Below are 18,828 nucleotides of genomic sequence, written 5' to 3'. Positions count from 1 at the left end.
AAGTCTGAGGGATCACCATTTGACTCGCCAATCATTAGCTATATGGCTGTTTACTTTCACTTGTGAGATTGCCATTGTTGGTGTATTTCTCCAATATTCTACATTTTAGAAGTTTGTATTTTTAACACCCCTGCAGATATTTTTAGAACACACAAAATACATTTCTTGGTTCATGTATCATACATGTATGCACTCCAGTACTTATTTTTACTCCATTTGTAAGCGTGTGGTAATAGGATTAATCAAATTTTCCAACTTTTATTTTCCTGAATAAATTTATTTTAATTCATTCATTCATAACGTGAGGAATAAATTTCATAATGATCTGAAAGTTATCCTGAATTTAGATGACTATGATTTGCACTCCCTGATTAAGCTCCGCATTCATATCTTCAAAAACAGAGAAATTACTTCCCCCCCTACATTTTCCATCAAAACAGCCTGGCACTTTTAGCCTGCACCTTTATATCTTTTCCTGGCATTAAAAGGGTTACAGATGTACATTCGGAAAACAAAGTTCATGGTTGTCAGCAAGGAAGTGATTGATACCACACTATCAGTTGTTGATGAGGTCATTGAAGGGGTCCATTCATATAAATATTTTGGGTGCTGCCTGAATGGCAAATGGGACTGCAGCCAGAAAATCAAAGCTCAGAAAGAATGAGCAAGCCAAGATGTATTTATCAAAATGAAAAATTTCCTGGTCACCAAGATCTTAAGTCTGAGAACAATACCATGTGCCTTCAAGTGTTTCATACTCCCCGTACTACTGTATGGACACAAGGGGTGGACATTAACCAAAACTCTAGAGAAGTAGTTTGAGGAATTTGAATGAGGCTATATAGCCATATGCTTCGTATACTGTGGACTGACACGGGGAGAAACACCGAGGTGCTGAACTGGATGGGGAAGAGATGGAGGTGCTCTACAATATCAAGTGAAAGAAACTCCGATTTTTAGGCCATGTTACTCGTAACAAGATATACCCCCTACAGCAGCTGATCAGAGAAGGCAAGATCAAAGGACGGCGCAGGCCAAGGAGGAGGAAGAGCTCCTGGCTCAAGATTTTGCAGGAATGGTTTGAACTCGACTCTGTGCCTGTTCGCGAATTGTAGGTCTCGAAAAACATAATTGCATCCACTCAGAGGTGAGGCTACAGAAGTGTACAACGTGCATTAATACATTTTTACAAAACAAACTAGAAAATAACCACTATAATAATGCTCTTCAGGACCTGCTCATCCCCCCTGATGAATACTGAGCACTGTCCCTGCATTGCAGGAGGCCATAGCCCTTAGGAGATTCACAAGGCTAGTTATTTATTTATTTAAATTGCATATCAGTGTTTTCTTTAGCTAATGTCCTTATGTAGTGTCAACATGGGATGTCCCTTATTAGCATTTCAAAAACCTGGCAAGCCTAGAGAATACACATCCTAAATACTTGAAATGATCAGAATTTCCCAGTTCTGTTTTCCAACCGATCCTTCTAGGTTTTCTCCCTACTGACATCACTGAAATCTAATTTATCTTTTGAAATATGTTGCCAGTAACAGTCCACTGCCTCTCATTATATGGAAAGAAAGGTTATATTTTATTTAAATCTTTATTTCTATAACAAATCTTCCATAAGACAAAAATGTAAGTTAACTTACGGGTTCCGATGGAGGATAAGAATAGCTGTGCTCCTGGGTAGTTTGGCAAGACGCATCAGGCTCGTCGGCGTCCGTGTCATCATCGTCATGATATAGGGGCAGCAACAGTTTCAGCTGTTTCTGGTCGGGATCGTATGGTGTACGGAAAGGTGCGTAATTGAACTGGCCGTACTTGTCGCGCAGTCTTTTCACGTGTTTCTCCACCTCCTGTTTTAGAACAAGTAACAAACATGTCTTAATATTGAACATACAGCATGCCAAAACAGTTAAGCAACATTTAAAAAAAAGTTGTCTCTGCCAGAGTTACAGTGGAGGAGAGTATAGAGAAGAGATGAGGAAAGATAGAATTAATCGATTAATTAATATTTAACACAATGTGTACATATGATTTTAAAAATAGAGAAATTCACTGTCAATACAAGGTTTCATCTTTTGCATAATAAGAAAGAGAAAGTGTTCAAACAAGTGGTATAGTGAACAATGTGAGCCTCAGATTTCACAAACACAGTCGCTGGATACCTGGTGAAAACCTTTCCTATTACAAATACGGTGCTGAAAGCCGTGAATTTCTCCTGTCATATAGAGGTGATGTAGCTCAAAATTGACTGCTTTCCATTTATCATTGTTCATTCTGGGTGTATTTCTGCAGTTTTCTGGAGTCATTCGTCCAGGAACCTTTTGTTAGCTGGGGTTGGTGTCAATTATAAGTTGTCATCACGAAGCAGGAAAAGTGAAGACACAGGCAATGATGGAGGTCCTGAATTCATAATCCAACCCGGGAGAGAACTGGAAACTAGAAATGATGAAGAAGAAAACTACTGAGGAGTTTATGGTGCTATTACACCATTCTTGCAACTAGACCTGATGAAGACTGAAATTATGTTCTACCAAGGTTTTGATTGGAGGATGTCTGGAGTAGAGCCTATTGATTCCAGTAGTTATGACATCATGGACTGGAAACTGATGGTTCCCTCATAAGGGCATTTTTCCTACTCAGAGGAAGTGGAGGAATCTGGCTCAGGACCATCAATCAGAATACTGGGGTGGACTTGAGTGCACCAGTTACAATCCATTAGATTAAGCTGAGCATCTACCAGCACAGCGTGACAACTGTTCATTCAGATGAGGAAGAAGCAGCTACAAAAGACCAATGTTACAATGAATGAACCATGTTACGATAAGTAACAGACAATGAGATCTTGATTGCAACATGCTAACAAAGAGAAGTGGTGGAAAATAGAATAAAATGAAGAGGAACTACACTTGTTGCGGCCCAGATGAATCTGGGTGAGTAAGAAGGACGAAAACGATCAGGAAACCTCACCTGTATGCAAACTTCCAAGTTATTCCGCTTCTTGTTCCTAGCAGCCGCCGGAATAGTTCGGCTATACAAAAAACAGTCCCGGACAGGTACCCATGCTCGGTCGTGGGCACCAAAAAACCGCACATCCACCAAGTTGTCACGGGTTCGCATCACCTTTGCTGGCCAGAAGGGAAAGCCCTTCAACTTAGCCCACACTATAACGTGTGGCCTTTTCTGAAACAACAAAATTAAAATAAACCAATTACTTGTATAGCAATGTAATTTTACAAACTTTATCTCAGGTAAAATTGATCATCATATCCACAAAGTCTTTACTGGAGAATGGTGTGGTTTCATAAGTAAATAAAAGAGTTATTTCTTGCCTTTCAAAGGTGCGAACTGGAGCATTAGGAGCAGCAGTGTCCCAGTTTGAGATATCTTATCATAGTCCTTTAATGTGCACAGCTTTGATCACATGGCAAAAACCGCAATACAGTGATCAAATTCCTCTCATAACCAATGAAGCATGTCTGGCGTACAGCCTGTAGTGCACGTGTTATCTAACCTTGGGGAGGGGGGAGTAATAATAGTACATAAATATAATCTTTAACAAATTCCCAAAGGAAAAAACTGCATAGTGTGAGATCCTGTGAATTAGGTGGCCACCACAGTAGATTGTCATTTGCATCCACCTGTAGCGGGACCTATCCAGCATTGGGAAAAAACAATTCGGTGAAAATGAGGAGGAGATCCATGGTCATTGTAATCATGTCCAATTGAAGAAACAACTGGTTATCCAACATGCCTTGGTACATGGTGCCAGTCACAGCTGATTCGGTGGGGAAAAAAAATATCAGGCCATGTACTCTCCCCTTAGACACTGCATAGAAAACATCAGTTTTGGAGACTCTCACTGGTACACTATCACTGCGTGTGACAGCTGAGTTCCCCAGATGAGGATATTTTAACTATTAACTTCCCCATTACAGCAAAATGTGGCTTCAAAGCAGTTTTGTGAAACCATCTTCTTTCCACCTTGCCTAATGCTGTAAGGGCTTGCAGTAATGGTAACTAAACTGATAGCCGCTTACAAAATATCTTCCATACTGTCGCGGTCGACATATTTACTTATCTGCTCGTCTAACCACCAACTTCGATGGACTTCGATGAAGCACCTTGAACTTTCTGTCAACATGGTCGACATGACAAGTGCCCAACTGGAACTCTTGCATTTACGCATACATCTAGTGACCACAAGCTCTCCGTACCATCTGTAAACGTTATTCTCATAAGGTGTGCCCTTTTGAAACCAGGTACACAACTCTGCTGTGCTGTAATAACAAATCTGGTCATCTCAAATAGGAGCACACAGAATGTCTTCTCGTACTGACTCGCCTGTTTGGAAAATGCCCGTGGCATTGTAATGAGTATAAAGGAACCATCGACAATGCACAAACCTGGACAGTTGTACCCATGCAGGTAGGGTGACCAACCGTCCCGCATTTTAAGGCATTTTCTAAAGGTCCCGCACGGGACGCTGTTTGTCCCGTAATTGTTTCATTTTCTGTCTGAAAGAACTGGTGTTATCATCAGCACGAGGCTGGAAAAGAAATTGTACAATGAATATGAGTGAAATGTATTTTCCTGTTATTACAAAGGTCGATCAAATAAAAGTGGGATTTAACTTCCTGAACATCAACAGTTGTTAGGACTGGCCCCGCGCTTCCGCTATGCTTAGGCGGGACCAATGGGAGTGGGGAGAGCGTGCTGTTAGATATTTCCCACCGTTTCGTCAATAACGCTTACAATGTAAGGGCAACAGGTGCACCCCTCCACTGCATAACGCTTAATTATAAAATTTCTTGCTCGTAAAGGAGTTACAGTGGCGGAAATTTGGCAGAGACTGACTGCACAGTTCAGTGATCAAACATTGTCAAGGATGCGTGTGTTTGCCTGGCATAAAAAGTTCAAGGAAGGACGAGAACGTGTGGAGAATCAGCAATACGATCGCCGTCCTCGGACCAGCATTAAACGAAAACATTTGTGCGGTTAAAGACAACATTGACGACCACCGATAGTATCAGAAATTGCAGAACAAGTCGGAATCAATTATGGGAGTTGTCAAGCAATCATCACAAACGACCTACAGTCGCGTAAAGTGTGTTCCAGTTGGGTCCCTTGCCTTTTGACTGAAGTTGAGGCGTTTGGAGGTCTGTCAGAAGCTTACAGCAAAGTTTGCGGTAGAAGGTGATGCATTTTTGAGTCGGATAGCCACCTGCGACGAAACATAGGTTCACCACTACACTCTCGAATCCGAACAAGACAGTAAGGAGTGGCAGAGGAAAGGGGAGGCAGCACCAGTGAAAGCCAAGACTTGACTGTCAGCTGGCAAGGTTCTTGCAACCGTTTTTTCGATCAACGAGGCATTTCGCAGATTGATTTTTTGCATGAGCGATGCACAATCAATGCTGCTTACTACTGCGAGCTGTTGAACAAGGCGAGGGTAGCACATCACCGCAAAAGACAAGACCAACCGATTCGACAGGTCTTCCTCCTTGCCAACAATGCGAGGTCCCATTCTGCAGCTCTAACCGTCTCCAACCTACAGGAAATGCACTGAACTACACTTGATGATCCTCCTTACAGCCCGGACTTATCGCCCTGCAATATCCATTTGTTCAGACCGCTTAAAGAAGCTCTAGGAAGGCAACGATTTGAAGATGACGAGAGTGTGGATGACCTCGTGCGCAACTGGCCGGTGACACGCCCCTGTTCATTTTACAAAGAGGGCATCAAAAAGTTGCCCATACGCTGGGACAAATGCATTTCCAAAGCAGGACACTATGTGGAAAAATAAATTGTAATTGCCTTGTGCTTTTCAATAAATTCATTTAAATAAAAAATAAAATCCTGTTTATATTTGATCCCCCCGTGTATTTTAGTAAGAGTACTCTTGGTCAAAAAACATGGAAAATGGCAACACAAACAATTTTGTCTTTTTAAAATTACAGCTGAAAATGTAGCCAACCCCCAAAATTGTGGAATGTCCCCCTTCCCACCCCCCATCCCCGCCACCCCTTCATTCCTCCCTTCAACAGTTTGTCACCCTACAAGCAGGGCAGTAAACAGATTTTTTATTCCCTTACAAAACGCTGCCATTCTTTTGTAAAAACTGAATATTTAAGACTATTTAAGAGATTGATAAGTCATATTTCTGTTGTTTTACTAAAATTAATTTCAAACACTTAGTGTCTGCTCAAAATTAATATTGTCAAATCATGCAACAAATCTTCTCAATCAATGAGATACACAACATATCATTTGAAAATAAATTGCACAGATCACTTACACAAACATCAACGAACCAAGACTCCTTCCTCACATGAGCATTAAGATAGCAATCTGGGCAAGTTTCTATCTCCGACATCTCCTGCTTACAGATCTTCAGAATACCTTTAGCTATACTCGACAGCTTAGCATGAGCTGGAACAGAGTAAATTATAATAGTTATTAACTCCAACAAACAATAAATACAATCTAATTCAACAGCACTCCCAAGAAACACATAGCTGATAAGAAATTCTACGGTCAAATAAATCGTGTAACTTTCTTCCCCTACAGAAATATCAAATTCTCTCAGTTTTCTGGAAGGACACATACACGAAAACACACACAATCCAGAAAACCAAGAGGATTTTAGACATGATATAGGCTTTTAGGCTTATGACATGTCAAGAAAACAACGTGAAACACTTTACATTTCGCAGAGAACTTTGCACCAAGTCTTCAAAAGAAAATCTCGACTGTTCACGAGAAAGACTTCTACAATAATGAGGGTTTGAATTTAAGAATGCTTTAATATTGGAGCTGTAGTGGTACACTCGTTCATCACCAGGTGGCTCGCTATATGCTGACACGGCACTAGTATTCCAATCGGACGCTGACGACAATAATAAGGTCAAATTAAGATGTTCTATCACACCATGTGTGCGTGAGAAGTAACAGAGAAGACATCAGATGAATCAGGAATGGATGTGGCAGAAGAAATGAACAGAAACTAATAAAATTAAATGCAACAAAAGACACTAGAATAGAATAGAACAGAGCTGAAGAAGGGAAAGAAAGTGTGTGGAGAAAACCAGACAATGATAATGATGTAAGATGGTGAGGGAGGAGTGGGGTGGGTGTAGAACCGGTAAAATGAAATGGCGTAAGGCTTTTTTAGTGCCGGGAGTGTCCAAGGGGCAGGTCTTTTTGACCTGCGTCGTGATGAGGATGAAATGATGATGAGGACAACACATACACCCAGCCCCCCGTGCCAGAAAAATTAACTAATGATGGTTAAAATTCCTGACCCTGCCGGGAATCGAACCCGGGACCCCTGTGACCAATGGCTAGCATTCCTGATCTTGTCCTTCTGGTCTTCTGTATCATGGTGCGCAGGAACTTCATTTCTTCAGTTTGAAGTTTTGAGCTGTCTTGTCTTGTCAACATGGTAGTTTTCAGACTATACGTGAGGATTTATATATCATAGTCTTAGCTCCCAATGGTACTTGTTTATCCCACAGGACTTAACTTAGGCTCATTCTACACGAACTATTCAAACGCTGCTGTCTGGCCACCTGCAATTGCCCTTAAAATTTGCTAACTACACGTAACCGTCAAAACGCGGCTATTGAACCGCGATCAAAATGCTCGGCTACTCCACACGAGCAGGTAAAATGCTATTGTGTAGGTCACTTTCAAAATGGACTGCCTGGATCGGGTGTATTGTGGAATTTTTTATTTTTTATTTTTTGTTGAAGAAATTCTTAAAGAAACATTTCATAAAAAGAGACATTGGCAGACTCACCTCAGGTTATCAAATAGCCTTTCAACAGGAGAATTTCTCAGTGGACAATGAATGAAAATGTGTAGTAATCCAAGGGAAATGTACACCTGAGGCCCTATAAAGTGAATAGTGTCTAATGTGTTAGTATAAGTTATGTTCCTTGGCTACAAGTTAATTGATGTAGAGGCCGAGGAGAGAGAAAAAACAGAGAGTTTGACAAGATGCAGGTTATTAATTTAATTTAATTTAATTATATTAGGTCCACCTATTCAATATACTTCTGCCATTTAATAAACGGTCTGTTTAAAAAGTTACATAGTTTAAAAAACACCTAGGACATGGACATATTTCGACCTAGCTTAGAGGTCATCATCAGCAATTAATAACAGGAAGAAAGAGATTAAACAAAAGCAAAGGTACATAAAAAATCCGAGATAAATACAGTCAACAAATGCAACGGGAGTTTATGTTAAAATGGACACAGCTTTAGTATTAAAAATGTATTAAATACAATGGAAATCCGTTAAAAATGTACATGGATTCAAACTCGGACGAATTAAGTTGTAAGTGTGGGTCGAACCGTATTTAATACAATATTGGTTGGCTGGAGGTAATACTTAAAGAATTGTGAAGACAGATGTTGTTCTAATCTGTCATGTTTCTAGAAAACATGACTTGTAGTAATAAATACAGAATACAATGTTAGGAAAGATTCGAGTGACAACTTGAAATGTAACTTCTAGTGTATTCTCAGTTTCTAGTTGTCTTATTTCACATCTGAATCAATGCTCACAGACCACATAAACAACATAAATTTATTGTTTATAACTAGAAATATTTTGTTGTTATTTGAGTAATCAATCGATAGACTAGTCTGATGCAGCTCTCCGTGCCACCCTATCCTGTGCTAACCTTTTCATTTCTACGTAACTACTACATCCTAGATCTGCTCTAATCTGTTATCATATTCATACCTTAGTCTATCCCTACTGTTCTTACCGCTTACACTTCCCTCAAAAACCAACAGAACAAGTCCTGGGTGTCTTAAGATGTGTCCACAATTCTATCTCTTCTTGTCACCAAATTTAGCCAATATAATTATTGTAAATGAACGAGGTAATCCACCTAATCAATACAATATAAAATTAGTACTTCAATTCATTTTAATCATGGTACTAGTTTCGGGCTATTGATATAAGTGCATTATCAGCCATAAGGTCTTAAAACACTTAAAAACTAATCGACCATACATATAACAAAAACCGATAGTATAATACTTGAAAATAGTTCTGATCAAGTCACTGTCTTGATGATGTAACACTACACTTGAAAATCCTTATGATCTGTTTATATACTTCAATAAATATAAATCACTGTCCTGAAGATCTATAGATAATTTGTTGAACACATGTATAAAATTAAAAGTAATAAGTAAAAAATTAAGTTAGAGGAGATTGATGTAAAAAAAAATATATATATATATATAAACTTGAAATTTAGGCAAAATTGATCTCCTCTCACCAATTTGATTCAGTATCTCTTCATTCGTAATTCAACCTACCCATCTCACTTTCAATATTCTTCTGTAATACCACATTTCAAAAGCTTATCTCTTACTTTCTGAGCTAGTTATTGTCCATGTTCCTCTCCGATACAATGCCACGCTCCAGACAAAAGTCTTCAAAAATATGTTTTTAATTCCCATATCAATGTTCGAAGTGAACAAATGTATTTGCTTAATAAAGGCCCTCTTTGCTTGTGCTAGTCTGCATTTTATGTCCTCCTTACTTCAGCCATCATCAGTTATTTTTTCACCCAAGTAACAATATTCATCTACTTCCTTTGAGACTTCATTTCTTAATCTAATATTTCCTGAATTCCTGACTTGTTTGACTGCACTCCATTACTTTTGTTTTGGACTTATTTATTTTCATCTTGTACTCCTTCCCCAAGACTCCAGACCTTCTGCAGACTCACCATGACAAAACATGCATAACCTGACATTTCTCAAGTCTTGATGTGCGGGCAGCTAATTCTCTATCGGTTAAGTTATTTGGACTGTATATCGGTTTGATATTATTGATTTATCATTCTAATATAATTGGTCTGTTGTTGGTAATTATACATTTTCCAGCTAACTCATTCTTGGATGGCAGCATTTCACCCCAGTGTTCCAATTTAGGCTCGTCAGTTCATATCTACCATACCTACCAAGATGCATGGCTAGTGGATGAAGTAGAGGCCTAGGACCTAGGGGAAGTTTACATTCCCCTCCCCAAAGGGGAGTTGGTAGGGGTTTTGACCTCTTGGCTAAGTAAGCGTTTTATTTATTGGTTCAATATGTACATTGGTATTTTACATGCCACTGCACAGGCTACTTGGAGCCACAGGCAGTGCCGATGAACTATGAGAGACTGTCTCTTTTACAAAAATGTATGCCTCCTAGGCCATCAGATTATACAAATTTCAGTTCCCATAGGGAACTTGAAATATTTGTCCTGAATGAGTGAATTTGAATAATCAAATAAACACAATGGGTTGTGTAATGGGTTTCTTAAAACATAGTCTAATTATTCATTCATCACACGTTCCGAGAACTTGCCATTCTCTTCATCACTGATATTACCAGCATGCAAAATGTCCTTGCTTTCTAAGATCCAATTTAAATCATTACAATTATTAAACATACATCGTTAAAATCTCGTTAATGAATAATTAGACTAACTATGTCTTAATAAATATTGACAGGGCAGCCCCATTAAACAACCTGTTGTGTTTATTTGATGAACTCTGTGAATACGGACCAATATAAGGCCAAGAAATTCAAATTTGTTCATTCTCAATATGTGCATCTACTAATTCAGGACAAATATTTAAAGTTCCTATGGGAATTGAAAGCTGAATTTGGTCATAAAATGTCACATTAAACCCATGAAAAACTTGATGATGATGTGCAAAAAAAATCTCTCTCTCAGAGCAAGCTTAAGGGTTCATTTATGCGCCAGTACAAGAAAGTACTGGAAAGGAACAAAATACTTACAAATCAAGTCATACGTAGAAAGAAACATGAAGAATAACAATAGGATAAGCACAATGACGGGTCAAGAGAATTCAAGGACAAACATGAAAACTCAAAAGAACATGGAAAAACTCCACTCCTCCATATATTGCCCTCTTCAAGTAGTTGGGCTTTCTCCTTAGCTGTCCCAGTCTTCTACGTCCATTTCTTTTCATCCCGTGACAAGCTTGTTTGTTTTCCAGCTTCATCAGGAGTATGAGCATCAAACACTCAGTGAGGGTCCATCGTGGCAGATCTCTAGTCTTGATGTAAGAAACGAAGGAGAAGGCGGCTCGATAAACAAAGGAAAAGGGAAAAGACATATGATAATGACAAAAACAACTACTAAAGAAGTAGAAGAAAGGGGATAGTACTGAAGAATACCTACAGTACATGAAGAAGTGCCTGGTAATGTTGCTATTATTAACTTGTAAACTTTAATATAATGTAAAGACCTTTAAAGAGTGCACTGATGTCTCACTGGTTATGTACTTATTGTTAACACCGCCATTATAGATTTCTATTTCATCTTCTATAAGTATTGATTATTATTGGTAATTATGCTATTATTAACTTTTAAACATTCTGAATATCTTGTAAATAGCTTTAAAAGGGGCAGTGGTGTCTCATTGGTGATATTTCTTTTACTAATACCTCATTCATAAATGTTTATTTTGTTTCTTATACATATTAATTAATAGTAATAAATAGTAATTATTACTATGTGCTGTTCTAATGTCAACATATTTGTTTACAAAGTGTTCATCAGATTATTGTTAATTTTAAGAAATCACTTGAAAATTCCTACACTGTTGGCATATTTCATAATATGTAATTGTTCAGTCTATAAATAAATAAATAAATAAATAAATAAATAAATAAATGAAAATTTAGATTTTATACAAAACTTCAACATTAGTCCTGTGTTTGACGTCTTTAACCATGTGTACTTATCTTTACCTTTTAGTCTCTTCCTTTTTTCTCGTCTTTATTCTGCTTCTATATTACGACTGACAATCTATCAATATGGTCCCTCAATGAGGGCTGAAAAGAAATTGATGAAGAATTGGGAATTGGTGCAGAGAGAACCCATCTATGTGAAGACAAGCAGTGTTTGAACACGTGGAGACTGTCGAAGTCTTCTTATGGTTTCATGTTTCATCTTGTCTCCTCTTCCTATTGCTCTCTCCTCCTACAGTGACCTGTCATCATGCTTATGGCATTATGAATTCCTACCTTTCAATATAGGAATTGATTTGTCATTTGTTACTTAATATATTTCTCTTTTTTGTACAATTCTAATCTCCTGTTTTTATTTATATTTGAATTTTTGTAAAGGTGTGATTCAGTTTTCTTAGAAGAAAAATAAAGTTCTCTCTCCTTATACAACAATACCCCAGTACTATAAAAAATTTAGATATAATTTACATATCAAAATACTAATTCAAAATTTTTCAGCTACATTCTGATTTTGAAAACTGTTTACTTACTAAGAGTGAAGACAGATGCCACTGCCATGAAAGACATGAAAGAAAAGTTTACATATTTTTTTCTTCCATCAAAATTTGTCATGGCAGGAGCTTACTGACAAATAAAAAGTAATCATAAAGAAATAGTAATATTATAATCTTTGAGCATGTAAAATACTACTTTTACAACCAACACCACTGTTTCTTCCTTGATCTTCAAAGTATTTCTATAAATTAGTTTATAATTTGAACTTACCAATTTAAGAAAGACTACCTGAAAAAAAAAATCATTCAAACAGATCGCATCAAATACAGACTTAAAAAAGAAGTCTTATGGTGTGACATTTATTTTGTCAAGTTTTTGGTTAATCTACATAGGTATATAATCAACATGTATTTGGAAATTCTCTCAAATGGGCTTCAGGATTTCAGCATTTTAATTTTCTAACGCCATCAACTAAATCAGCTTTCAGAGAAGTGCTCTCATACCATAGCGGACAACGCACTGGCTCAGTAATGTAAGTTGCTCGAGATTTTTTTTGAGTTCCCAATCAAACCTTCCTTTATTCCTTCTTCCCCCCCGCCCCCCCCCCCCTCTTTCTCTTGCTTTTCTCTACTTTTTTTAAGAGCTGTCCAGTTGTACTTCTTCTTAAAACAATAATAACTACTACTTTAAATGATCTTTTTATCTTATACTGTTTCTGATTGTTCTTTCTTTTTCTATTTTAAAATTGTTTATTAGCAGAATGCTTTTTACATGTGCTACTCACAGAAAGTGAACATAAGAGGAGTGCAACAGGTTATCTGCAACTTGTCCAGATCACATACCAATGGAAATGTAGAAGATACTCGGACAGCGCTGTATCAAAATGTCGACATCTTTGTTTGACCAAATTCTGGAAGACGACGCAGTGCCCCAAATATCTGGACCACTGGTACCACAGCTCCTTTTCGGAAAGGGAAGGGCGACATTAGCAAATATGTCAACTACACGCTGAACCAGCTGCTCTCCCACATCATGAAGGATCTCTGAGCTCATTCTTGACAGTCGCCTACGTGACATTGTCAGGATCACATGCAATCAGCGTGGCCTTGTGAAGCACAGTGATATAACAGAGCCATATATGCCATCACACTGCTAGAAGAACAAGCCTGTCCACATAGCCTTCTTCCAACTGGAGAAGGCATTAGATCAAGATCCTCACGAATTGATTTGGCAAGCACTCTGACTGCATGGTGTTTGATACAGCTCATCTAGTGTAGATGCAGAAGCATGGGGCAATGTCCAGTCTCTCTTCCTTTCCCCACTTGGGTCTACATTCACAAAGGTTCAGCCCTCTCCCTCTCTTCATACTTTATACGAACATATGATAATAGCTGATATACAAACCCCACATCCAAGGACACTGCTATATGCCGATGTCATGCTGGCTGCAGAAGAACATGATACTCTTGAAGAGCAAGTGCAGGAGTGAGACTCCAAGTTGGCAAGAAATGAACTATGGCTGAACACCATGGAAACTAAATACATGGAGTTTGAATCGCAGACACCTGAGACCATCCATGTGAGTAACAAGGATTACAAGAAAGATGAGCAATATAGATACCTTGGCTCCCTGATCTGTTTAGATTGTGATCTGATGCCGGCATTCATGATGGTGCAAGAAAGTGGAGGTGAGTCAGTTAACACCTCCTTGAACATAAGAACAGTAATGTCCGAGCGATGATGAGAGTTATGCCCTTAATGCAAAAAATGCAGCAGTCCTGTTTACATTGGTATAGTCCTGTCATAAGCAGTGATGAGCCATCAGTTGGCAAGACTACCTTGCACCTCAACCCAGATGAATATCGGCCCCGTGGGCAACCTATGAAGTGGTGGCCTGAAGATGGTTTTCCGTGGTTTCCCATTTTCTCCCCAGGCAAATACTCGGGCTGTATCTTAATTGAGCCCATAGCCACTTTCTTCCCACTCCTAGGCCTTTCCTATCCCATCGTCGCTATAAGACCTATCTGTCGGGGCGACATAAAGCAAATTTTAAAAAAAAACTGTGGCTTGGTGGGCTGAAAGGAGACATACAACACACCAATGTGTTTCTTCATGATGACCCCAATCAACATAAGTGGCAACTGGCATGCAAAAGGCGATAAAATTGGACAAGGGACTGAGGGAGACTCATAAAAAAGATGTTGTGATTGAACATTGGAATCAAATAAATTATCAATAAAAGGACATTAGAAAAGAAGATGCACACAGTGAATTCACATTATTATGACCACCTGCATTGTGAACCCCATGACAGGGCTGGTGTAGCAGGTATGTAATGTGATTGTCAGGCTGGCTGTACACATTGCATTTCCTGCTGTCATAAGTATTGGAAGCAATTTAACAGAGCTGCAAAAAAGAAATTATGGGCATTCAGGCTAAGGGCAGCATTTCATAAACAGCTGTGATTGTGAATTGTTCATGTGCCTCTATGTTAAAAATGTATCACAAGGGGACGAATGGCATCACTGGGGATAATTGTTATGAAAACTGCATGAAGGCCAACTCACAGGCTACAATGGAACAGCTCACCACCCAAATGAACCAAATGAACCAAGGGGCATTCAGACATGTTCCTACCACAACATTTCAGTGCATACTTCTGCGAATAAGGCTCCAGGGTAGATGGAGGGTGATTCCATCCATGTTCACGTAAGTGCATTGGTGAAAACGACTCGAACTTGCTCAACAGTATGGTGACTGGACTGCTGCCAAATGGCGACGGGTAGCCTTCTCCAATGGGTCACGCTTACACATGCATAGAACGGATGGACGTCAGAGTGTCCAACACCCTGCAACCACTGCTGGATGAACACAAGGTGGTGGGGCAGTATTATGGTCTGGTGAATGTTCTTATGGTATTCTCTTGGTTCCATCATCCATGTGGAAGACATTCTTCATGGATTTTGTTACGATTTCATCCTCGGCGATCACGTCCACCCATACACGATGACTGTTTTTCCTCGAGACTATGGTACGTTCTAGCACAATCAAATTAATCTCTCAGTTTCAAGAATATATAGAGAATTTCAGAGGTAAGTTTAAATTTTCTCAAGCTAGTTTCCATATAAAAATAATACATATGCACGTTCATACAGTTATGCAAGCCTGAAATTCTAAAATCTGAACAGTTAATGCCCATTTGAGAGACCAAATAGGTATCGATTTTAAACCCATGTATGTAGATTAACCTTGAGGTTCAACAAAATCAGCATCCATCACATTATAGATTCCCCTTGTTAAACATGTTTGAAACATCAAGGTCCATCATAAGAGAAATCTATACATCAGACACTTACCCAAGCAGGAAGACCATACAATATTACCAATAATGTAAAGGATAATACAGAAGTATATAAGAAATAAATGGAGTCAGGAATAGTGGAGGTAACAAATGGTTTCTTTTATGAATAGGAAGCGAACAAACAAAGCATAGCTAACACGACTAGCAGGCAAGCGACTGGATACATTCTCTAAGAGCGTAAGCAGGGCTACCATAGCAATAAGCCGACCATGCTGGGTGATAATTTGTTTTTATGAACAAGGCTGCCACTATTACTAAGCCCTGTATTTGAGAATAGGAGTATGATCTGTCTCTTTGTAGCACTGCCATCAGTGTTTTCACATTTTCCTTATAAATAAATAACCTTTACAGGTGCTATTTACAAATAAACTGGCCACAAAGCTCATGACTTAGCACAGGCTTGAATGGAAGGCAATAAGCACTCTAAATACCCTGGCTGTTTTTAAGATTATCCCTCTGAAATATGAGTATAATCAAAACTATAAAATAATATCCCCCTTATTATTTTAGTTTATTCTACACAGGAAAAATATTTAAACAAATTCAAATATATGTTGTTGTAGTAGTAGTTGTTTTTTGAGTCATCAGTCCATAGACTGGTTTGATGCAGTGCTCCATGCCACCCTAGCCTGTGCCAAACTTTTCATTTCTACGTAACTATTGCATCCTACATCTGCTTGTCATATTCATACCTTGGTCTACCCGTACCGTTCTTACTGCCTACACTTCCTTCAAAGAACAACTGAACAAGTCCTGGGTGCCTTAAGATGTGTCCTATTATACTATCTCTTCTTCTCTTCAAATTTAGCCAAATCGATCTCCTCTCACCAATCTGATTCAGTATATCCGATTCGATCCATCCTTCTCACCTTCGGCATTTTTCTATAACACCACATTTCAAAAGCTTCTATTCTCTTTCTTTCTGAGCTAGTTATCATCCATGTTTCACTTCTATACAATGGCACGCTCCATATGAAAGTCTTCAGAAACATCTTCCTAATTCCTATATCAATGTTTGAAGTGAGCAAATTTCTTTTCTTAAGAAAGCTCTTCCTTGCTTCTGCTATTCTGCATTTTATGTCCTCCTTACTTCTGCCATCGTTAGTTATTTTGCTACCCAAGTAACAATACTCATCTACTACCTTTAAGACTTCATTTTCTAACATCACCTGCCTTAAAAAAACAAAAACACCCACCCACACACACACAAAAAAAGTGCACCATGAAGAAGCCATCGCAAGGACATTGCCCCACACCCAGCATTTATTGAAAGGTAATAAAAACTTGAAGGATGCAGTTGGTACAGTAATGGACCCCTGCATCACAGAGACAGGCAGTGACGTGGTTGGGCATGGAGATGTACAGATGTCTGTGTTTTCCCAAGGAAGTCCTATCAACCCTGCGTAACTGACCCTCGAAATCTGCTGCTGTTGCCACAGGCCAAAGTTGCAGTCCAACATGGTCCTCCACGTTCTTGATGGGCAAGGAAGCATGTTGATATCATAAAGGCAAGCCAGAGATAGCCGTGGTGTGTGAGGCTGGGCATTATCCTCCTGGAAAAATGGGTTTGTCAAGTTGAACCAGGAAGGGAAGCACACATGGTCACTGAATTTCCAGGAATGTTTTCAGACCATCAGGGTTACTTCAATCACCACCAACGGGGAGTGGGAATCGTAGGAAATGATGCCCCACACCGTGACACCTCTTGTTAGGGTGATGTGCTGCTCTACAATGAAGCATGGATCATTGCGCTAGTCAGAGTGTCCCCAGACTCAATTCAGAAGTAGTCTATATGAAGACAGAACTGGGATCAATTGCTGAACATAATTCAACACAAATCCACAAGCTGCCTATTCCTGGCAGAAGTTCAAATGTCCTCCGCAATACTCAGATGTTGTAAGGGAAGCCATGATGACAGATCCTGCTCTGCTAGCCACCTGGATCGACCCAAGCCTTGTTGACGCGTGTAAGTATTACCCCACCGAGGCGACTGGATCCATGGAAAGAATACAAGTTAGTGTGATGACGTAAGCGCAATGCACAGAAATACCGTACAGGCCAGTTCAGTTGTTGGCTAGGTCACGTAGCTTCTATTGTGCTAGTGATGGAGCGTAAAGGGAACAAAGTTATACATGAACAAGGATCGAAGGAAGAAGGAAGGTATAAAAATAAAGGTTACAAATGGAAAGTGCTATTGTCTCTACCACCTGTTGTATAAATTCAATACGTAAAATAGGAAATATGTCTCTTACATTTCTTAGTCAACATTGAAAACATCAACAAGAGAAATGATTGGAAACAGTCAGTTCTGAAGGTGAAAGAAATACAAGAAATGTACTAGAAACGGGATGCACTCCTGGAAGAAGAAATTGAGTGCGTAATAATTAACCCTGGATTTTACAGCAACAGTGAAGAGTCTGGAGAATATACAGCAACAGGTGATTTGGAGACTGACATAGCGGAGCACAATTAAGCAGAATCAAGTCGGTGAGGATCTGCCAGAATGACACAATTCCAAATTGTGTTAAACATTTTCATTTATATCACAGTTTCCTTGTTGATTTATTATTTGTTATGTTCCATTTCTGAGAGAGAAAGAAAAAAATCATTCCATTAATCATCATCATGTCAGGCTCATTGGCTGAATGGTCAGCCTTCGGTTCAGAGGGTCCCCGATTCAATTCCGGACAGTTCGGGGATTTTAACCTTCATTGGTTAATTCCAATGGCTCGGGGGCTGGGTGTTTGTGCTGTCCCCAACATCCCTGCAACTCACACTCCACACATAACACTATCCTTCACCACAATAACACGCAGTTACCTACACATGGCAGATGCCACCCACCCTCATCAAAGGGTCTGCCTTACAAGGGCTGCACTCAGCTAGAAATAGCCACATGAAATTATTTATTTATCATCATCCTCACTCACAATTTCCTATTGCCTGGATGTGGTGTATGAGCCTCCTCCATCATTATCTGTCCATGAACCACTGTTCTCTCATAACCTTCTCCCAATCTTATCTTCTCTCCCGATATCCTTCTTTACTAAATCGGTCTATTTTTCTCTGGGTCTGCCCTCTGGTCTTTTTCCTTTCACCTCTCTTTATATTCCCACCTTGTAGTCCCAGCTTGCACTCATCCTTTTTTACATGGCCAAACCACTTC

At 39.2% G+C, this 18,828-nt stretch overlaps 1 protein-coding gene across 1 annotated transcript in view; it reads right to left on the bottom strand.

The window, feature by feature from the left end:
- The window catches only part of Zmynd8 (Zinc finger MYND-type containing 8), a 415,670-nt gene that overhangs the window by 95,586 nt on the left and 301,256 nt on the right, over positions 1-18,828 (bottom strand). The window contains exons 7-9 of the mRNA XM_067157629.2: positions 6,307-6,440; positions 2,979-3,191; positions 1,655-1,861 (exon numbers count right to left, since the gene is read on the bottom strand). Coding sequence (XP_067013730.2) covers positions 1,655-1,861; positions 2,979-3,191; positions 6,307-6,440 — 554 coding nt within the window. The remainder of the gene's footprint in view (positions 1-1,654; positions 1,862-2,978; positions 3,192-6,306; positions 6,441-18,828) is intronic.

This window comes from Anabrus simplex, chromosome 14 (assembly GCF_040414725.1).
Source record: "Anabrus simplex isolate iqAnaSimp1 chromosome 14, ASM4041472v1, whole genome shotgun sequence".
Classification (NCBI taxonomy): Eukaryota; Metazoa; Arthropoda; class Insecta; order Orthoptera; family Tettigoniidae; genus Anabrus; species Anabrus simplex.
This window is presented reverse-complemented; position numbering and strand designations above follow the sequence as displayed.